At 39.2% G+C, this 24,028-nt stretch overlaps 1 protein-coding gene across 1 annotated transcript in view; it reads right to left on the bottom strand.

Moving 5' to 3' along the window:
- dab2ipb (DAB2 interacting protein b) overlaps positions 1–24,028 on the bottom strand; it is a 101,679-nt gene that overhangs the window by 64,603 nt on the left and 13,048 nt on the right. The window contains 2 exon segments of the mRNA XM_063889475.1: positions 7,734–7,852; positions 18,988–19,100. Of these exon segments, the coding sequence (XP_063745545.1) occupies positions 7,734–7,852; positions 18,988–19,100 (232 nt within the window).

Here is a 24,028-nt window from a genome sequence, read left to right as displayed (position 1 = left end):
AGGTCAAATGTGAGAAGAGGCAGGGGAAAAGATTAAGAGTTAAAGGAGCCCTATTATGTTTTGAGGCTTTCCCTTTTGTGTGGTGAGTTGTAGGTTTATGTGCATGTAAATGTTCTGCAAAGGCTAAAATCCCAAAGCCTCCATTGAACTCCTTTGTTTACTTGAGAAACAAACGGACATCACTGTCACACTCGCGCTTCTATTGGTTGGAGGCAACACTTAGGAGGAGACTGATAAAAGCAGAGGGGTTCAAGTCAAGCCTCAAATAAGCAAACGTTTCCATAACAACATTATTCAACATTATTTTCCAATATGTGTTAAAGAGGCCTTAGTATGTTGTTTGTGCTTTTTCTGTGCTGTAGTGTGTTATATAGGGTTCTGTGCATGTAAATGGTCTGCAAAGGCCAAAATCCCAAAGTTTCTCTCCCACACATCGGACTCCTTTTTATACTTCCATAACATATTGTAATGACATCACTATGTTACACTCGCCCTTCTATTGACTAGCGCGCCAACACATTGTACGTGACAGGCTAAGGGGCGGGACATCTCTCAGCGTTTGACCAATCACAACATAGCAGGACAACTAACCAATCAGAGCAAACTGGGCTCTGGTTTTAGACAGAGGGTAAAAAGAGGTGCTGCAGCACAGGCAGTATGAGAAAAATAAAGAGCTTTTTGAACATTAAAGCATGGAGACATGTCCCAGTAAAAGAACTAAATACAAATTTAACCTGGAAATGAGCATAATAGGGCGCCTTTAACAGATGTTGGTATGCTGGCAGATTGAAAAGCGAATGCGGGTAAGAGAGTGAAGCAGAGAGGAAGAGAAGCGGGAGCAAAAGAAAAAAAATGATATTACAGTTGAACCACCTGGGGAATGTTTACAGAATTTAATAACTCTAAATGGCATCACTTTATTGGATTTATGGATGGATGTGTCTCTCACTCCCTCACAAACACACTCCAACACCCCCTCCTGATACAATTGCGATGGCACCCATTGGCGCAGCGTTATGAAAAATGACAGGGGGTTTGTATCGAGGGCTCTTGAATTATGTTGCAGGCAGCCTTTCAGAGCTAAAGGGGAAAGCTTCTACACGCTGATACCACGGGTTCATTACCTACGCTGAAATTGATAAAGTAATCACCCTCCAAACACATTTTTCTTTTCTAAATCTGTTTTTTTAGAAGAAAAAAAATGGTAACAAGGCTCCGGTTATCTTATAGGTTCCTTTTTTCTTTTTGGAAATGTGTGATAGTTTCAGAGCGGTGGCTATCATAAAGGACATAGAGGTCATTTTTAGAGTTGGTTGAAAAAGCTTTTTGTCCGTTAAAAGTATTTTTATAATGAATTACATAATGTTCCCAAATTGGGAAACTAATTTGTTCCACTAGCAGTGTCAAACATTTCAGGAGTTAAAAGATACAATAAGATATGAATTGAATAGAAATAAAGATAGCGATATATACTGTATATAGTAAGAATACAAATAAACCAAATTTCTTTAGCCTTGACAAATATGTTTTGTAAATGTAAAGATGGATGTGACTGCAGGATGATGGGCCTTGGATCTTCATAAAATCTTATTTGAAAAATAGACTTTATATTTAAATTGTATTATTTTTGATCTGCAGCAAATACAACTTGTCATCATCAATAAAATGTAATAACAACAAAATCATCTTATTTGCTGTGATTTAGACCCCTGCCTTCAGTCGTTTAAAATCCTTTCAGGATATTGTAAATTGAGGTATCATGGGTATGTTATACAATCCTAATTTCCTACTTCCTCTGTGTTTTTTTATTAGCTGTATAAGTGTCATTGTCTTAGTTGTAGACATTTAATTATATATTTTATTTTTGTGCATCCATTTCTAGACTTCATTAATGTGTTCATCTGCCTCTCCCAGCATGCATCTATAAGATCTCTCAGCAGGCAGCATTCTGTGTGATGCACACATAATTAAAGCGTACGCTGAGCAGATTGTCAGAGATAAGTGAAACAGGAATAGATGTACGGGTGTTATAAATCGCTGCAGCCATTTTATCCATCTGCTAATGTCTGTGAGTGATGGCGAAAAAGCTTTCCTGCTGTGTAAGAGACACAGCCCCTGCATAAAAAAATCATGAGTCATTGGTGCACACGATTACAGAATGAAAATGCCAATCTTTTTTCTTTCAAATCTTCCACCACCGTGGCCACATAATGAGCACATAGACATCCTTCTATAACAAAGTAAAGATAGACAGAAAGTCACCTGTAACCATATCAAACAGGATTTGGAGAAACTTTAGAGCAACAAATTGCAGGGGAAGACGACTTTCATCGCAAAAGCAGTACATTTGATGCAGAAACACGGACGCTTCTGAGCCCTTAATGTATATTTCACACTCAAAGAGCTTGAATATGCTTTTGAATATGCCCCTAGGAGTTTGTATTTATAGTTTATGTTTGTGAATCATTCCAAGATTGACTGATGGCATGTTGAAAGATGATCCGTTTATGTTTAATAATGAATCAACCTTTTTAAATGTGACTAAAATATTTACACACACATCAAATATCAGATTACATCAGGCCTGGTGCCATGTCAAAAAATAAGTTAATTAAAAAGTCATTTGAAAGCAAAGAGGAAGGTAATGGGCCTTTTTATGTTTGTGTTTTTTAGCTTTTATCTAATACATGTTATGTTATGTTATGAACAATTGTTTATTTACAAGCTCCTGGTCTCCTGTCATTTTACAAAAGTTGCCCCAGGGCAAACTACAGTATCCCTGCACTACAGTAAGGAAAGTGTTAGTGTGCATCATGCATGTATTCATAGAGAAAACAAGATTTTGAAGAGGGAGCAGAGTGTTACAAGCACAGCAGCTCAGACACACAAACAGACAGTGAGTCACTGATTGCTTGAATATTTAATGATACTGTAAAAATGACCCTGCATTGCAATGACCGGCAACATCTGGCATGATGCAACAGGAAGGAAAGCAGCAGCAGGAGGAAAGAGACAGGGACACGACTACAGCAATCACAGACATTGATAATAGCTATTTGGCTTGGCAAATTTACCTTTATAGGAAGCAGTTGGAGGATAATGAAAAGTAGCCAAGTATATTTTGTAACAACAGAAATGTATATTTATCCTTCAACTATCTTTCTTATGAAACATATTCAAGCTATTTTTTGAAATATCCTATGAATTTAGTTTTGTTTAATTTCATGTATGCTCTACTTTTGAACTATTTTTGTTGGCACATGACTATGCTTCTTTGTGCTTTAGCACCAGCAAATAACACCATTAGCAGGAATTGTGTCACCTGCGTCCTTATGTGTGACACAAAACATGGAGCCAATCAGGAAAACAACTGTAGGCGTAAAAAAACACCACAGGAAACCTTTAGCACTAATTATTAGTCAGAGCGCTTCAATACACTGAATAAACTAAACTGAGACTTTGATTAAATGTACGTTAGTTGAAAGCGATGGTATTAGGTTCAACCTATTATTTATATTTAAACTCAATATTATTGCTTTCTAATAACTTAATATAGATATGTGAAATCTGATTACATAATAAATGTCATTCAAGTCAACATTGCAGTTTTTCGGTGTACATGTACTTCCTCAAATCTATATACTCTTATCACAATATATGTAGATAATAAGGTACTACACAGTATTTCATTTCTTCTTACTGTACAATATTTAATTTAACATTATGTTCTTGTATATATCATATTCTTTAGACTTTCCTTGAACTATTTTTGAATTTGTTTTATTGTTTTATGTCTTATATAGCAATGTTGCATTGTTGGAGCTCAACACTTTTCAAGATTTCCATTGCCATTTCTACGCTGTAGCTTATGTGCATATGACATTAAAACCTTTGAATCTTGAAAGATGGGCAAAGGAAATAGTTACACCTGACAACTTAAACAATTTTTACAAAGCATGTCACACTGTCCATCCAAGGCACTCTGCTGTTGCTAAAGAATCTAAAAGCCAATATGTTGCAACAGCTATGATATTGTTCAGTGTGTCCACAGAGGCCAGTAAAGGTCGGTGTCTATAAGATGAGGGCAGAGAAGCTGGTGAGGGTCAGATAATATCTGATACAGGTACAACGTTTAACGAGCAACAAGAGACATACAAGGTATGGTTACATCCGCTCAGCGCACAAGACAATACCAGACCACAACAGGAAACACCAGATAATAAGCAGTATGCGGCAGTGAGTGGCATTAAGAGTGTGATTTTTACCTACATTAAGGGTATTCCCCCCACAAATTAAAAAGCTTCCATACACGTTCTGGTATTGCATCTTCATTTTCTGTACTACCCTCTGTTCCATTGGTACAGTAATGAGAAGCCCAGACAATTATTTTGGGGTACCGTGACGTTCATTAGCAGCGTATCACATCTGGATGGAAACCTGGACTAAAGTCTGGTTCCCAAATAATTACCTCCACTGCCACAGTGGCAGCCGAGTTGAAATTGTGTGCAGCCTCTCACTATCTCCAGTTGGTATTCACAGAAAAAAAATGTATTCTGAGGAGTGTAATAAAGTAAAAATAGATGCAATTCCTTAAGGCGAAATAATCCAGTAATTTGCTGGTGTTGTACACTGCCGCTGTGTGCGCCCACACGTTGCTGTGTTCCTGCTTAGCCAATCAGCGAGTGTCCGGTCTCTGTTACCACAGATGAATATTTCATTTAGTAGTCCAGCTGCTCATCATCTGCAGGTCCCTCTCCTGAGGCCACCTCCGGCTACATGGCTCAACAACGTCATCACAGCAAAGAAATGTGTGTGTGTCCATATGATGTTAATAAATGCAAATATTGTGAAATCCAATTAGAGAATATATTAGGATTATTCTCAGTAATGAAAATCCTATTAATGACTGAAATATTGTACATAACTCTCTGATGGTACAGCGAATACTAAATGTTCCCAGCATGAATTCATCTCACATTCGAGGCTGCACACCAGTGAGTTTACAGGCTTTAGGATTCCCCTCCTCCCGCCTCCATCCCCATCCCTCTTCGTCTTGTCATCTCTCTTCCCTCTTCTTCTCCTGTTGGGAGACTGCTCGCGGGCTGACGGGGGGGTGACACTGACTCCTCTCGCAGCACATTACTCTCTCAATCTGACACTATTTCACGCTTTCTTCCCTTTTTTTCAACAGAAACATGGGAGCAAACACGCATAAATGTGCTACTATATCCAGCCGTGGCCCAAATAAGGTGCTATAGGAGTGTAGTCTTCTACTACATGAGGATACGTGAATGGAGACTAGAGCTGCATATTTAATCGAGATTTAATATAAATTGGAATTGTGGAATATCTAAATCGCATTAAGTGGAATATTTGAAAACACCTGAAAGTGTTGTGTTGCTGCAGACAAACAGTGTTCTACAGACTTAAGAAAAATGCTTGTTTGTCACAGATATGCTTTAAAAAAAATCATACTGTCATGATTTAAATATATTTTTTATGAGAATGTGAAAACATTTCAAAAATGATTATCCAATCATCATTGCCCATTCCCTTATGTTTACAATCATACGGCGAATGCATCATTAAAAATAATCCCTGTAGCTGTAAAATGAAAAACTCAAACCTCGAAAAAAAAACTGTGGCTGAGGCACCAGATATCAATTGGTATGCAGTTAATAACTAATAAAATATTAATGGGGGGTATATTTAAATAGTTTCATAAAAGGCATACAATGCCTTCATCTATCCTGCTTTGTGGATTTCCCTAAAATGGGAAAAATAACTGAAGAAAAAAAAACTGAAGACAATGAGGTTGGAATTGGAGAGTGATGAGTTTGAAATGGATAGAAGGAAGCGGGGTTAGAAAAATAGAGGCATTACAGAACTGGGTGGAAGTGGGAGAGGCAATGAAACAAGACAGCGGGACAAAGAGAGGACAGAGGAGCTCATTTTGTTCCCCTGCACCAGAGAACCAGCTCACTCTGTTCCACACTGAACAATCGCTAGTGTTCCCTGGTGAGAGTTTGACAGTGATGGTAATGCCTCATTAAAAATACGAAGAGAGGCATAACTCGGCTCGGAGTTTGGAGAATGCTGCGGAACATATTTTCAAAAGCAGCACCTCCATTAATTAATCTCCACGGATGGACACCTTGGCTTCTATCCAAGGTGATGGGAGATATAGCTGTTACTTCTGCATGGATGGGAACAGCATCAAAAAAAGTCATCAAAAACAGAGCGGTCGCAGGTCTAGAGACGAACTGGCGTCATTAAGCGAGGGCAAATGTTTGCCAAGTGGCTGAACTGCTGAGGAAATCAGGAGAAGTTATCAGGAACTGGCAATTATCAACGCCTGAAGCAACACCATCTCATAGGGCAGCGCTCTGAACCCAAGGGTTAACAGAGATCTGTTTAATTTAGACTCTGAGGCCAGAGAAGGCAGGAACTGAAATGGTCAGTGGGGCAGCTTTATGAGATAGGCCCTACATCATTCAAATATTAATTAAGTTACATTCTAACATTCAAGTATTTTCTCAAAAAGGAATAGTTCACCCTCAAAATAACCATTATATATATCAATAACTAACTCTGTGTTACTATAAAGTCATAAAATAACTTCCTGTTATTCTTTCTATCATGCATCCTCTGTGAACGAGGAACCAAAAAGATGGAAAATCTTGATTGATCAAAGGTTAAAAAACGCATCAAAAAGGTTGTGCGTGCTAACCACCTTTCTGAGTATCGTTAAAGAACATGGCAACTGTAGAAATGTATATGTTTATGAAGTAGTGAGCAAACGACTGGATTTATGAGACATGGGAAACACTGTACGAGTTGTCTGAGAGTTGGTAAACAGATGTTCGGATATAATTGTGAAACCTTCTTCCCAATTACTTTGATATACCAAACTATAATTTGTTTTTAGATTCTTCGTTTAACACGTAGGCATGCGAGGAAAAAAGAATGCTTTACAAATTCAAGTAACACAATAACTGCTTACAAATGTAGTAATCTCTGCGTTAGAGGTTTAGGGTTTCATTAAATTCAGTAGAATGAAAAACCTGAAAAAATGCCAACAGCTGTTTGAGCTGAAGAACAACAATCTATTTTAATAAGATTGTATGAGTCCTTAATTGTAAAAAGGCTTACATCTTGGGTAAGTCTAAGGTACCTAATGGCACCATACCCCTTGCAGACAGCATATGAGATATGTTTATTACCAAGGGGAAAGCACAGCGTTATATTACAGTTTGTTGCTGTGCTTGCACTGCACGCTTTATTAGGTGGGGATGCTTCAGGTGACAAACTTTCCTTGTTGACAAAGGTTTGGGACTTAGTAAGCTGTTTTTTTGGGATCTGTATACATCAGGTTTTTATTTCCAAGCCCTTATGTTAAGCGAATAATTTCGTAATTTGGCATACAAGATCTAACAAAAACTCTGCTAATAATCAAATGTGCCATGGCATCAAACTACAGAGGACATGAGATTCCTCCAGTATTGCAGTGAGAATAACAGACAGAGGGGAAACGCATTAAAAGGGACAGATTGGAGTCAGGATTCACGAAAAAAAAAAAAACGACACGATAACATCAACAGCGTCCTGAATAAACAGCTGTCAGGCAGAGAGAGAGGCGCCAAAAAACAAAAGAAATATGAAGAAATCTAGCACACACAAACACACACCAGCATCAACACACACACACACACACACACACACACACACCATACCTGTCATTGTCAACGCTCCTGAAGCCAGGCAGGATGTGTCTGAAGCTGGAGTTGCGGTCCAGTTTGGGTTGACTCTTTGTGCGTTTTATCGAGCCCTTCAGCCGGCGACTGAGGAAGCCCTGATGGAGAGAGACACAGACCGTCAATAAATGGAGTCACTGCTACTTTGTGAGGGAAGTCTCAGAGATGCCAATCATCAAGATCATGTTGGCAGCGAGACAGAACTTATTAATACCGACACTGCAAACACGTCCAAAATTCAGGGTGTCATGAATAGTAAATGGGTAATAAATGAGTATAGATCTTCATATCAGAGCAACGTGCACAGTCCTGAGGACAATGTCTAACAGTATATTCCCCGACATAACACCCCTTGAGTGGTGCACTGAAGCATTTTCACTACACGTTTATGATTTCTCCAGCATAAATGCATCCCTATAAGTATAAAAAACAAAACATAATGTACCGTAACGTAATAGAACTTAACAAAATAAACAAACAACTTGACAGTCATATGAATTCACATCACCCCGCTAAGCTAAAGGTGGCTAACCAAGCCTAACCTAGCCACCTGTTTTATGATACCTAAAAGCTTTGGACATTTACCAACAGGTGTGTTCTAACTCATTTTATGCATGGAATATAAACAATATGTGTATACATACAGTGGGGCAAAAAAGTATTTAGTCAGCCACCAATTGTGCAAGTTCTCCCATTTAAAAAGATGAGAGAGGCCTGTATTTTTTATCATAGGTATACCTCAACCATGAGAGACAAAATGAGAAAAAAAAATCCAGGAAATCACATTGTAGGATTTTTAATGAATTAATTATAAATTCCTCTGTAAAATAAGTATTTGGTCACCTACAAACAAGCAAGATTTCTGGCTCTCACAGACCTGTAACTTCTTCTTTAAGAGGCTCCTCTGTCCTCCACTCGTTACCTGTATTAATGGCACCTTTTTGAACTCGTTATCAGTATAAAAGACACCTGTGCACAACCTCAAACAGTCATACTCCAAACTCCACTATGGCCAAGACCAAAGAGCTGTCAAAGGAGACCAGAGACAAAATTGTAGACCTGCACCAGGCTGGGAAAACTGAATCTGCAATAGGTAAGCAGCTTGGTGTGAAGAAATCAACTGTGGGAGCAATTATTAGAAAATGGAAGACATACAAGACCACTGCTAATCTCCCTCCATCTGGGGCTCCACGCAAGATCTCACCCCGTGGGGTCAAAATGATCACAAGAACGGTGAGCAAAAATCCCAGAACCACACGGGGGGACCTAGTGAATGACCTGTAGAGAGCTGGGACCAAAGTAACAGAGGCTACCATCAGTAACACACTACGCCGCCAGGGACTTCAATCCTGCAGTTCCAGACGTGTCCCCCTGCTTAAGCCAGTACATGTCCAGGCCCGTCTGAAGTTTGTTAGAGGGCATTTGGATGATCCAGAAGAGGATTGGGAGAATGTCATATGGTCAGATGAAACCAAAATAGAACTTTTTGGTAAAAACTCAACTCGTCGTGTTTGGAGGAGAAAGAATGCAGAGTTGCATCCAAAGAACACCATACCTACTGTGAAGCATGGGGGTGGAAACATCATGCTTTGGGGCTGTTTTTCTGCAAAGGGACCAGGGCGACTGATCCGTGTAAAGGAAAGAATGAATGGGGCCATGTATCGTGAGATTTTGAGTGAAAACCTCTTTCCATCAGCAAGGGCACTGAAGATGAAGCGTGGCTGGGTTTTTCAGCATGACAATGATCCCAAACACACCGCCAGGGCAACGAAGGAGTGGCTCCGTAAGAAGCATCTCAAGGTCCTGGAGTGGCCTAGCCAGTCTCCAGATCTCAACCCCATAGAAAATCTTTGGAGGGAGTTGAAAGTCCGTGTTGCCCAGCGACAGCCCCAAAACATCACTGCTTTAGAGGAGATCTGCATGGAGGAATGGGCCAAAATACCAGCAACAGTGTGTGAAAACCTTGTGAAGACTTACAGAAAACGTTTGACCTCTGTCATTGCCAACAAAGGGTATATAACAAAGTATTGAGATGAACTTTTGTTATTGACCAAATACTTATTTTCCACAATCATTTGAAAATAAATTCATTAAAAATCCTACAATGTGATTTTCTGGATTTTTTTTCTCATTTTGTCTCTCATAGTTGAAGTATACCTGTGATAACAATTACAGGCCTCTCTCATCTTTTTAAATGGGAGAACTTGCACAATTGGTGGCTGACTAAATACTTTTTTGCCCCACTGTATATATATATATATATATATACATATATATATATATATATTTAAATTTGGTAACCTAGCATTAACCACAAACCTTATTTCAGGCATTTAACCAAAAGGTAATTCAAAAAACTTTGATTTAGCAACAAGGGAGCCTGGAAGCACGAAAATGGTGACTCATTTTCCAGTTTAGGACTAATTGCTGTATCACTCTATAGAAGAATCCAAAAGAGCGTACACATAATTAGCTGGTAGGTAATATTTATGCAGAAATTAGAGATTTATTCTCACAGCGGTAATTATGTCAGCATTCAAAATGAAATTACAGCACACAAACATCTGTGTTTTTATAAGAGATACACCCCGTTTTTAGTTGTTTTGTCATTCCTTTCTCCGCCTGTGTGTTTACTTCTTCTAACATCTGCAATCACACTCCCCCAAGCACCTCGCCGTCTCCATGGCAACTGGCTGGCATTAAGAGCGAGGGAATAAGAACGAATGAGATGTGCTGCAGAAACGGCAGGCTGTGGCCAGTTTTAAAGGTCTCCTATTATACTATATTTTAACAATATATTGTAGGGCTATATCTATACAATGCATACATATGTGAAGTGTTTTGGTCAAAATACCAAACAGATCACCCATTTTAGCATGCCTCATCCCCCTCTATTTGAGCCCTGTTCCTGAAGTGCTGATTCTGTGACTGTTGCTTTAAATTTGAGCTGAGCTGAAGCTGGCCACGCCCCTTTGGAGCGTCATGCAGCTCTCTGTCTGAAGAGAGAAGTTTCTAACTGAGAAACTCAGCTAAACGCTGCCGTGATTAAACCCCATATGATGTTCCAAACCACATCCAGCATTATTCCTGAAACACTTCTCAGAGTTTACCGCTACAACAGAGACATTATATGTATTATATATACAACAACTCTAAGTCCCTCCTGCAGACATCCTGCTGAACACACAGACACAAAGAGGTGCTGTGGAGGGGATTCAGCTCACCGACTGTATATGGGGGACGATAAGTTGGGACATGTCACGTGGGCGGGACGTTGCCATGAGTTCAATGTAAAGCCAGCCCACATTTTGGTTATGATGTCATAACCGAAGCAAATCTGGATCAGCTCGTTTGTACTCGCGTTTTTAGAGATGTGGGTAAGGAGGAAAAGAGAGAGGGTTATATTTTCTGAGACTTTGTGAGTCTCCTTACACACCGGGGACATATGTATGTATAAAAGACAGCAAGAAGTGCATTTTGCATAATAGGGGACCTTTTAGATAAAAAATGTAAAAAAGATAGAAAGTATTGGTTATTCAGCTTTTTTTCAAATAATTTACTGCTGAGAGAGAGCTCAGGAAGAAGAAGAGGATGAAATGAAGTTCTTTGGATAAAGAGGGTGTGAAAAAGTGTTGATGGAGTAGCTTCAGCACGAAGAATTGTACAACTCAGAATGCTGCAGAAAGAATTGAGGCTCAGGTGTAGCTTTTTGTATTCAAATAAAACAACATAGCAGCTTATACATGGTCTACATGCAGCACTGAGACCTCTAATGACACACACACCTCACAAGGTGAAGATGGAACACACACCGCAAACAGACCTCCCTCAGTTCCAGTCAGGCCATTAACACACCTGTATAATTACCACCTACAGTGTGAATAGGTCGCCCAGGGCAACAGTGGTAAAGGGATAATTAGAGAGTGACTTGTAGACAGCCTGCCAGCTGATCACAGAGCAGTCACTGCATCCTGATAAATAACACCTGTCATCAGTAAAACACTCTGGGAGAGGAACAAAGCCTCGCTAAGTTCCGTATACAGGCGTCGTCAATCATGGGAGTGTCTCCGCTACATCAGTGTGTGACCAAAAACAATACCTGTGTCCAGACTACATAACATTGAACATCTTCGAGTGTGTTCACACTGGGAAAATGATAATATTGAGTAGGAAATATTCAACTTTTTGGGAAAAGACCATATTTCTACTAAGTTGTTGTCATGTATAGTAAAAATGCGTATGGTATATTATAGTGTTGCCTTTAATTCAGTCTGTCATATAAGAAATGTGGGAAAGTTTAATGGTTGGAAACACTTTTGCTTCTTAGCATCAAAATTGAAAGATCGCATAACAGCTACAGTAGGCTATAGTTTTGGCAAATAAAATCCTAATTGTTCAGCTCCTCTAACAATTCAACATACAATAGACTTAACATAAAAGTTAAAAGACAATAAAATACAGAGAGCAAAACATAATTTGTTCAATGTTTTAACATGTTGGCAGGCTTGTTTCTTGTCACCTTCTGTCACTCCCCTAGAAAGTTGGGATTTTTCTTACTAATCCATAAACCTGTAGATATCCAAATCTCTGATAATGTTTCAAAGTTGGAGTGTTTCTCATTCTGAGCAGAAATTTGGGCTTTTTTTTTTTGCATCTCTTTGTTTGTCAAATACAAGGATCAGAATATGCAGTTTGTTTGAGGTTGCTGTTTATGTACAATGCAAAGTTCATGGAAATGGAAATGGCTACTCCCACCTGCTAAACATTTAAATTGAAAATCTTGGAAAACAAGCAGCAATAAAAGGGGAACCCCACCTGTTACTACATAGAAGATAAGCAGGAATACTCAGCCGGTGGAAACAGTAGTTATTCGGAGGGAGCTTTCAAAAGTAAAAAAACAATACCTCAGTTTTGGCTTTAAGACTTCAAATTTATAACAGAAGGTTTATATTTAAATTTGGACATGGAGTTTGAAAGACGGTGGAATATCCAAGGCAAGGAAAGTCTAGATAAAGATGCTACTGAGGAGTCCATCAATGCACTGCAAAAACTGTATAATAACAAGCTGACACTGAAGCATGAAAAAGGCCAGAGCTAGTGTTGATTGATTTGTTAATTTTGTGGTAGTATGATATGCCTTTTCATTCTTATTGTCACAAACTAACCAATTGTTGTCTTTGTCGTCACCAACAATGGCAGTTACGCACACTCGGTATTGATCAGACCGTGGTGATAACAGTGATAGATATTTATAGTTCTGACATGGTATACTTCAAGTAAACCACAGAAAATGGGCAGAAAATTACTTCCCATTGTTACCTGCCATCAGTGAAGTGTGTGCGGGAGCTTTTAGCTGAATAACGGAGGCTGAGTCACTGCCTCACCTGAGGCTCTGCTGCTTTCTGAATCAAACTCTCCTTCTCTTTTTCTTCCCCTCAGCCATTATCCACTCCATATGTGGATGTGAATATGTGGGCATGTGGTTAGATTAGCATAAGCACCATTCTAAACAATGAAAAAAAATATGAGTCAGACTATGCAGAAGGAATATTGTTTTTTCCCTCCACTGCATTTAGCATGCCCTCAAAGACTCAAGGAGAGGCAAAAGATTGTGACTTTTTGATAGCTAAGATGGCAGAGCAGTATAAAACCAAAACAGTGACACACACCTTGGATAATTTCCAAGTGACATCCTGTGTGGTCTCTGAGTGTGTGCCTGCTGCTGCTGGCTTATTCAAGGCTAACAAATTAAAACCATTTTTTTTTCTCTATTCGTGGAAATAAGCCGGTGAATAGAAACCTGTCCCTGCAGGCGAGGTGAATTGATTAGTGGCTGTTCTGTTTTTACTTCTCTGCTTCCCCTAATGGATGGACTTTTTTAAAAAGGGACGGAGCAAATCGAGAGAATCGAAAGTCAGAAACTCTGCAATTTCTCATAATATTCAGTACTCTTTGTTCTCACTCAACGTTATATAACACCGCTCTCTAATTCACTCAGCCTTTTACAGCCCTCACACAGCTGTTGTACAGGTTGAAGGTCAGCAAATTTAAACTGCCTATTTCCACACGTACAATCAGTCAGTAAGGATGAGTGACGCCTACATTAACGACAGATAATACCCCACGGGAGGTCGGCATTCTACAAGCGCTAAAGTGTTAGCATTTAATTTGCCTTCAGCGCCTGTTCGTGAGAGATGATTGAGAGGGCAAGAGAGAAATATATATATATATGAGAGGACAGAAATAGAGGTGAAAAAAAAGTCAAAAAAAGTACAGTGAGTGCTTGCCAGAGACAGATGAGCTATGATAGAAGGACACATGGAACACAAGCTGATAGAAAAAGCAATAGAATGAAAGTAAATGAGGGGGAAAGCGAGGAGAAAAAATGAGTGACATGGTGGTCGGTGGACCAGGGCTCAACACATCACAGAAACTGAGACTATAGAGTTAGTTAAAAGAAGAAGAATGAAGGCTGTTTCTCCCTGTGGGGTTTGTTCTGATCCGTCCTCTTTTAGAAATGTGCTTCCATACAGTATGACACTAGTTATTACATAATACATTTTGAGGGACAAAGTATCAATCATCTACATTCAAGAGTAGGCTAAAGACTTTACTTTTAATAAAGCCTATAGGAAGGGCTTCCAGAACATCCTCATGGGTCCAACATGTTATGGTATTTTTGTTTTTTTTAAATGTGTAATTGATTTGATTAATAAATATATTATGATTAGGTTAGCTCCACATTTACCAGCCCTGATAGTCACCCTAATGCACTAATAATCATATTCCAGTAATGTCATATATATGGTTTTGGAATGGTCCATTACAAATGAAGATTACTTTTGATTGTAATACTTTAATTGTATTTTGAAAACAATACTTTAATACTTTATTTTTCTTACTTTTAGTAAAATATCTGAGTGCTCCTTCCACCACAGTGTTGAAACCTTGATTCTCCCCATTACATCTTGCTATATTCAATGAGTCCTTACAGCTGACAAGGCCAGTAATGATGCACAAATGACATCCAATGAGATACATCACATCATTGTTCTGTTGTATTCCAAAGAAATGTGTAAAATCAAATTATGAGAATACAATTTCCCTGTGATCTTGGTTGAATAATATAAATATAAATGATTGACTCCAAGACGTGAATACTGACCCCTCTAAATAAATGTTTCTGTTTAACATACATTGGTTTTGCCATAATGTTGCTAAATGTACATTTCAGATTGCATTTTTACACACAGAGACATGTTAGGGCTATTACAGCCAGTGCAACATGACAGGGGTCCGATACAGTGTCACATATTAGCGTGAATTTCAATGAGCTCTTTAATTATTCCACATTTCCACGGTTGACAGCTAATTAGCTGAAGGAGGGGATGGATTAATCTGACTCAACATGCATCCTGGAAGGAGAGGAGGGGCTAGTTTTTCACCAACCCTCGATAAGTCTAAATGGAATTTCATGGTAGTGGAAATAGAGACTCAATATTTACTATGTTACCGTGTTTACAGTGCAGATCTGAGTTCAATTCCCTCAGCGCATGTGTGTTTGTGAGAGTGCAGAACAGGTTTGCATACTTGATTGTAATCTCAGCCTGTCCAAGCCCATTAACTGAGCACTGAGAGGACAACTCAATTTTATTGCTGTGCTTTTTTTTTCATGAAATTAAAGCAAATGCAACAAGTTAATTCTATTCCCTTGGCTTGGCAATTCCCGGCTTCCCTAATGGGCTCTGATAGAATCTGTGCCTGGACAATCAGCAGGGTGTTCCCTGCTTCTACATCAACCTCTCTCGTCCTCCTCTAGCACAACCTGATGAAAACAAGAGACATACCTGTCCAATTAGACCCCCTGCTATTATCTGAGAGGAGAGGGGAGGTTGAGGGGTGGGGGATGAAGTCAGGAAGAGATTGGACGAGGAGCTAAGGCACAATTGAGAATCAATCCAGCCAGCGGGTGCAATCAGCGGGACGAGGACGTGACGGACTGAGATAAGGTTTGTTTGTCTGCTCTTTAAACAGCCTCTGAATAAGAGAAACTAGCCAGTATGTATGCACTTTCCTAATATTTCTGAATTGGCTGTGGAAGATTAGGCTTTGGGGAGGTTTTAGTTTTCTCCAATGCCTACTGGGGAGAAAATTGTTTTGGAGAAGTGTTCCAGGCTGGGCTACTCTGTGTCTGTGTGTGTGTGTGTCTGTGTGTGTGTGTGTGTGTGTGTGTGTGTGTGTGTGTGTGTGTGTGTACACGTGGATTTCAATTGTGAGTGCACACATTTAACCGAGTCTCTTCAAAAAACATGAGAGAAAAACATTTTGACAGATTTAGCTCAAGGCCTAGGAGGGGTACTTTAGATGTCAACTCTTTTCATTGAAGGGAGAAAAGTGAGATGCGAGGAGGAGAAAAACCACCGACGCCTTCCCACATTTATGTGTGCCGCCATGATCGAAACCCCAATCCCTCTACATCTATAGTGTCTTTATATACTACAAATGATTAGTTTTAATATTCAATGCCATTTAACTGACACTTTTATCCAAAGTGACTTACATTTACTAAAAAAAATCTAGACATGCCTTTTATTAACAGCAATGTTTGGGGTTGACTAACCACTGACGGGAAGTAATTAAGTACATTTACTCAAGTACTGCTCTTAAAGAAGCCCTATTAAGCTTTTTTTTCAAGATCAGTTAATATTTACTTTTGCAGGTTCATATAATTAATACAAAAACTCAAGTAAATAACGACGTATGGTGTCTATTTTGGATGGAAATAACCGGCAGTATGAAAACAAATGTGTCTCTTTTCCAGCTGCAAAATTAAAATGATGAACAATAATTAATGGATCATTAATTCTAATCCAATAGTAGTACATATTCTGATCTTTTCAATGTGGTACTTGTGTACATTTTGCTGCTAATACTTTTAATTTTATTTCAGCAACATTTTGAAAGCAGGGCTTTTACAAAAGAAATTATACACTACGGTATTATTACTTTTACTTGAGTATAAGATCTGAGTACTTCTTCAGCCACTGGTAAACCCCCATTTTCCTGAGCCACAGCCGCCCCGATCAATGAGTAGTTGATCTATCTACACAATCCGTTACCTATCCGTAAAATGTCTTCAGTCAAGCAGAACATTTCTTTAATAAAAGTTGCCTTGTTGGCTGTGTTGCCTTTACAGACCAGAAGGGGGCAGTGTGAGAAAAAGCAGGAAGGGGGATGTTTTTTAAAGTGCAAATACTCACTGCTGCTTAGCAATAAGCCATCAGAAGTAAATCAAGTGGTCATGTGATAGAGACAGGATGACTTTGCTGCAGTGCTCTCTCTCTCTTCCTCAGGAGACTGCTGCATGAGAGACACTTAATCAATATTTAGCCTCCACTATTGACCCTTTCTGTCTCCTGCAAGCTCTTTATTCGCCTTCTATATCTCTCTATATCCACTCTTTGATTCCTAGTCATATCAAAATAAAACTCAAATCCATTCACTTTCGCAAGAGGGATCAAGAGCAAACACATCCAATGCTATTTTCACTTTTTTTTCTAAACCAATGAAAATTTAGCAATCCCTCCCTCATCAAGCTGAGGTGATTTTATATTTGCACCTTCTAAAATTGTTTCGTGACACACTTTATTCCCAGTCCACAGGCGGTCCAACACTAGCGGGTCTCGTCTATTTGTTAATTTATTCACTGTGAGCTTTTACTTTCCTTGGAGGCATCCACATGCTATTATTTTTTGTAGAGACTGCCTCTTAATAATATTGAGTGCTAAAGATGGCTGATAGAAGAAAGTTATAACACCTTTCAGAAATATTGCAACTCCTTTTAACACTCACCACAGCCCATTAGTGTCGCTGCTAGAGCTTCACAAAGGCTGAAAGTAAAACAGGAAGTGGATTGTTTATGACACACAGAGTAACAGGAAGTTGGATTGTTTATGACACACCGAGTGCTCTTGGCCCTCCTGGACAACATCCACTGTTTACAGTTCACCTCCGGGTCGTCATCTCCCCACTCATTATTTATTAATGGAAATGTGCATTGCTAATTGCTAATTAGCTTGAAATTGATGACTCACAGCGGATATTTTTGTTTTGCTTCATTAACTGGCTGTTTATCTATTGAATTAAACATGGCAGCAAGCATGCCAGATTTGATTTAGAGCCAGATGAAGGCTGCTCTGTGTGTGTGTGTGTGTGTGTGTGTGTGTGTGTGTGTGTGTGTGTGTGTGTGTGTGTGTGTGTGTGTGTGTGTGTGTGTGTGTGTGTGTGTGTGTGTGTGTGTGTGTGTGTGTGTGTGTGTGTGTGTGTGTAGTTTTCCTCTAAGTGAGTCACTGTGTTGTGCAGGTGCTGGTTCGGGAGTGTGTGTGCAAGTTATTCAGTGTGAAAAAACCTCACAGGAAGTAAGAAAGGCAGTGGAGGATGGTGTGCTGAACACAAACCCAAGATGTGTTAATGTGTGATGTGTATACACCAAACATCAAAGGCCCCTTTCCGACATTTGAAGTAAATTAGTTTCAGATGGGCATGAGTCCATCTGGACACCAGAGCAGCCTTCTGTAGACATTGATGTACAGCTAAGAGCTTCATAAGGCAAACTAAGGAGGAGACAAAGTCAGAGTATAGGCATGCTTGGCACAACACTAAGCGTAACCAATCAAAAATACCCTGCACTGAACTGTGTCATTTATTTTCATACTATGACTACATCTTTATTCTTATTTAATTTTGTATTTTTTTATATTTATTCTTATTATCTCATGTATAAAATATGTGTCTTATATTGTTGTTGCGATAATACCTAAATTTCCCTACAGGGATCAATAAAGGTATATTTCTTATCTAAATGATTTAGATTCTATATTTATTCTATTTAATATTCCTCACCTTTCACACTTATTGTACATATTATATCCTGCTTTATATTTAGATTTTGTCTATATTTTCTGTAAAAATGTTTGTCCAAGTAGTATTTTTTTTACTGTCTTTTAAAATGATATTTTATTTTATTGTAATTACATTGCCTTGTTTTTATGATGCTGCAATGAAAACATTTCCCAAATTTGGATCAATAAAGTAATTCTATCCATCTATCTATTCTATCTATCTATGAAAAGTACCCCAATATAACTTCTGTGATGATTTGATGCTATAGAAATCATATTACTCTAACACAGAAGAGAGGGACGATACACAGAAACACACTCACAGTACTCACGGTGACTCTGAAAGGCGTGGCGGCAGTGGACGTAGCCTCCATGGTGGGTGTACTCTTGTCTGAGGAACTGCCTGGCATGCTGCGTCGGCGTCCTGTCCTCTCTGGAGGAGACTCTGCAAACAGAGACATAAATGTTTCCCCAATTAAAACACCAATTTCAATTTGTTGACACTTTGTTGAATAAGCTGACTGCTTTCTTGCCGAGAGTTACATAATAGGGTTGAAAGCAAAACTGATCTACGACACTGAATCAAAGGTAGAGCTTTGAGTGTTGAGCAAGAAGGTAAATCTTGGGTCGTCCAATGGACTGATGCAAGAGAAAGTTTTAATGTGGGCGAAACATATTTCACCATGACAAACCCGAACCTTAGCCTACGGTGTTTAAAACATTCATCATGTACTCACGCAGTAGGAGATCAAAGGAATATGTCGTATCAGAAGATGCAAAAGTGAGAAAGGTTGCATCATGTTAAAAGTAACTTAATTAAAAAACTTTCATAAAATTATAAAAATGTTCACTATATCCTGATTTGCATTGCCAAATTAATCTATAAAATCATGTGTCCTCCCAAAATACTTCTTGTGTTCACCTGCAGCCGACAGTGTGCAGAGCTTAGTTTTAGCAAAGTGTTTTTAACTGGTCACCTTCTCTCTCATTCAACATCTAAAAAGATGACCAAAATATCTTTCTAAAAAAACAGAAATAGGAAATGCAGAGACTTGATCCACATTTAATGAGTTGCCTAGTTAGATCGGAGTTTTGGAGATTTCTCAGCTCTGATTGTTTTAGTTTTTTTTAATCAGGCACGATCAAATTATGAGGAACACAGGGAGGAGGCAGAGGAACAAGATTTATTTTTTTGACAGATACCCCGTCTCACGCATTTCTGTCAGGATATACTGACAGTTTTAGCAGAAATTACTAAGTTCTTTTCCATAAAGTTATTAACTACTAACACCTTTAACTTTGCACAGTATTAAACTACCCATTCCTCCATGGAGTCAGCAATGAGTGCATTCCATTGCTGATATTCCCATCCTTATCCCGTTTCACTGTACTCCTCCGTTATCTTTTTATCAGAAAGAGTTGTGAAAGAGAGAACAGAAAGAATGAGGATGTGTGCGGTAGCAGCAAATCTGGACACGTCCAGGAGGAATGCGAGTGATGCCGAACATACACGTCTCCACAGATTTCAGATAGCCATCACCGCTAACTAGCTACAGAGCAAACCATCAACAAGGTTTCTGTGAACTTTTATAACCCCACAGGATGAATGAAGAGCTGTTCAGACCAGTATGTCCCGTACACAAGCTGCAACTTTGAGTACACAGCATTCAGTTGTCACAACTGAGTTTTCTACAGGGAAAATCCCGGCTAGGTGAGCAGAATTTATGAAGGACACTCTAAGATGCATTGCATTAAGTAAAATATAAATGAAGAGGCCTGAAACAGAAATCGTGAAAAACTAGGTCAGATATGCTGATAAATTATTTTGAAACACATTGGGTCTTTGCACCAATGAGACTCTGTGACATTATTTAAATAAATATTTGACTGCCTGCAACATTGGGAACTAATTAAATTAGTGTTTGGTGTGTGGCACTGAGACTGTAATATGGATGGAATTATGAAATTATGAAGCAAATCCTCCTCTTCTCTCCCACACACGTTCACACACTACACAGGAACATGTTATTGTGAACTCCCTACAGTTGCTTATCCAATCATCTCCAGATTTAGTTTGCAGCATCAGTGGACTTCCAATACTTTATCAAACCTCTGTATCTTCACTAAGATTAGTCAAAAATGTCAATCAGACCTGAAACCAAATCTTTTAATCCCAAAATGTGATAAGATTTGGCCAATATGTGATATTAGGGTACTAAACCAGAAAGCTTAGATTTAAATTCAGGAATTATAAATTAGACAAAGGAAGGAGGCGAGAACTGCGGTGATCAGGTAATGATCTGAAATGATATTACCAACATTTGGATGTAGGCTTCACCAATTTGTACCAGAAGACACAAAACATTTTCACATAGAGCATCTGTAATAAGCCACACACAAGAACACACACAGCTTTTGTTGTTTCTATGAGCTTGTGATGCTGAGCTGAGCTAAATGAGCTGTCTGCTGTTTAACAGGCTGGTTAACTGAATTAGCACAAACTGTAATTGAACAACGAACGGTGGAATAGCACTTCCTGGTGTGCCGAACACTGGCTGGCATCCCAGCCCCCATAATTCCCATTTTAATATAAACATAAACACAGTCCACGACAACAAACAGCAGACGAACACAACATGCTCTGACACTGAGCAGATGTCCCAGAATCCAATTTCTATAATTAAGAAACAGAACCATCTGGATCCTCTGAGCAGTGATCCCAAGCTCTGGAGGTAAGGCGGGTTTTATTTTAAAACAACTTTGTCTCTCTGTCACAGGGACTTGTTAAGCCTGCCCTGGGTTTTGTATTCGAGGGGTGAGACGTGAGGTTAGAGAGTTTCTGCTTTTTCCTCATTTCACACCAGTATCAGTACACATAGGGAGGCAAAACTTAGGAGGTGAATGATAAAAGTGGGGGGGGTTCAAGTCAAGCCTCAAATAAGCAAAGCAAACAGCTAATGAATCCATCTCAACATATCATTTTCAAATATGTGTTAAAGAGGCCTTAGTATGCTTTTAGGGGTTTGCTGTCTTTGCTGTAGTGTGTTATATAGGTTTTTGTGCATGTAAATGGTCTGCAAAGTCCAAAATCCCCCAAGTTTCTGTCCCAGACACTCCCCTCTCAAATCAAGTATTTGTTGTTAATCTCTGAAAGCTAAAATCTCACAGCAGTCAAATCTGTCAAAAGGAGTTTTAACATCACCTGACTTGTTGTAGATTGTTGAATCAGAGTGATTTAGGTATGACGCATTCAAGTTGGCGGACCGTATTGATAGCATCTCCATGGTTCCCATGACAAACAGCCATTGGGACTAAATAATAATGAGGCAATGTATGCATGGGGAAGTGGGCACATTAAAACCTGCTCAGTCCATTATAATGCCTGTCAAATATCTGTCTCCCTTCCTTATTATAAAGAACCATAATGGTGTGATTGAAATGTCTGCTGCCATGACAACTAGGGTATTTGATCCTTTTAAATCAGAAAATCAATCACAAGTAAATAGGGCTGATAAGGTAAACATAACTTTTAATGGATTAAGTCTCCAGTGTGAATTTCAGTTGTTCTTGTAAAAAATGGTACCACTCAACTACAAGGTATCAACCCCTTTGGTGCTTTTCAATGCCTTAACGGAAGTCTCCTCGCTCGTACACTGCTGGCTCAGAGGAGAGCTCACACACACACGCACAAACCCACAGTATTTAGCTGTGAACTAATTGCTGTGTGAAATTGCAGTGCCTGTTTCCACATGTTATCACCATCTGTGTGTGTGTTGCTTCTCTAAAAATGAGTGGAACATTTCCATTCGCTTTATCTCGCCCGTGTCTCTCTGATTCTCTAATTTTCGAACCAACAGCACACTGTAAACTTGTGTTTGAATAAAAACTTTAATTAAAACCAATTCCAAACTGAAGTAAATACTCAAAGAGAGGTTTTACGGTGTGGCTACTGTCAGATAGTAACCAGGTCCCGTTTAGAGGGGTCTGTTTAACAGATGTTGACGAAGACATTTTGGTATCTTGAGGTGAGGGAGCATCTAGCATGCAAGTCTGGATTTCTAAGGCCTTAAGTGTCAAGAGCTGTTGTGTCAAAAGGTGAGCTATATTTAAACTACCAGGTCTGGAGGTCTTCTGAGGCCACTCGATGTATTATGTTCAACATAAAGCTTTTGTCGGCTGGATTACAGAAAATCTCCTTGCATGATTTTCTTGAAACGTGGTTGAATGGTGAGGCATGGGCCATTTTAGAGTGTATTTGAAACTTTATTATATTTCACTCTCATTGATATTGCGAGTTAGGACATGGCCTTGGCGGAGGTCTGCGCTCTCTGAAAGTCTTTTTTGTCTTTTACTCGATATATTTTTTGTTCTACTTCACAAATCCACTTTCTTCCCTAAATTAATTTTCTTTTCAAACCACCCTGAATTCTCTCATTCAATCACAACTTCATCTCAACTTAAGGTCAACGTTTGGTCATTCGTTACCGCTTCATTTCCCCTCGCTCGCTGTTATTCTCTATCCTTCACATTCCCTCAAAAAGTCATAGCACCATCTCTCCCTCCTCCATCACCATCTGCCCACAAATAGAGCCATCACTACGTCTTGAGTCCTTCTACCTGCAGGCTTGATCACAGTTGTTTAATGGGACCCTAAAAATGCCATTGAAAGCCCTGGGGGGGGGGGGGGGGGGGGGGGTAGTCACCATCATTTTGTGTGTGCACAGGAGTGTATGTGTGTCAGTCTGGCCATCAGAGACAGTGAGTTCATGTTTCTGAAAACATTCAACAAAACATAGACTTTTTGGGAAATATTGTCTCTCAGAGTTATACGATATTGTCACGTACTGTATGTAAGCTGACTGTGAAGCTTAAGACAAAAGGGAGTTAGCGTAGCTTAGCATAAAGACTGGAAGCAGTCTCTAAAGTAAAATGAATGAATTTCACCTTTTAGCTCTTTCTACTAATGACTAAGTAACATGCTCTGCTATCTTCTCTAAGCGTAACCCATAGTGAATGTTGGGTGTAAAAAACATGTTTGTGTCACCTTGATGTGTCAAAGCAAACCGAGAAAGAAACAAATCAAGCTTGCCACTTGTTCTTGTCCTGGTTGTCATTTCACAATTTGTATTTTGAACAGACACAAGATCAGAGATGTTAAATATTTAAATAATCGTAATACTTAACTCCTGCTCTACCCATCTGTCCTCAACTGTCTTCCTTCCTTTAAGGGGGCCCTATTATGCTTATTTTCAGGTTAATATTAGTATTCAGTGTCTCTACTGTGACATGTTTCCCCCTCTGTCTGAAACCAGAGCCCAGTCTGCTCAGACTGGTTACCTGGCCGGCTCTTTTGTGACTGGTCAACCACTTAGA

The sequence above is a fragment of the Eleginops maclovinus genome, chromosome 8, assembly GCF_036324505.1.
Source record: "Eleginops maclovinus isolate JMC-PN-2008 ecotype Puerto Natales chromosome 8, JC_Emac_rtc_rv5, whole genome shotgun sequence".
Lineage (NCBI taxonomy): Eukaryota > Metazoa > Chordata > Actinopteri > Perciformes > Eleginopidae > Eleginops > Eleginops maclovinus.
This window is presented reverse-complemented; position numbering and strand designations above follow the sequence as displayed.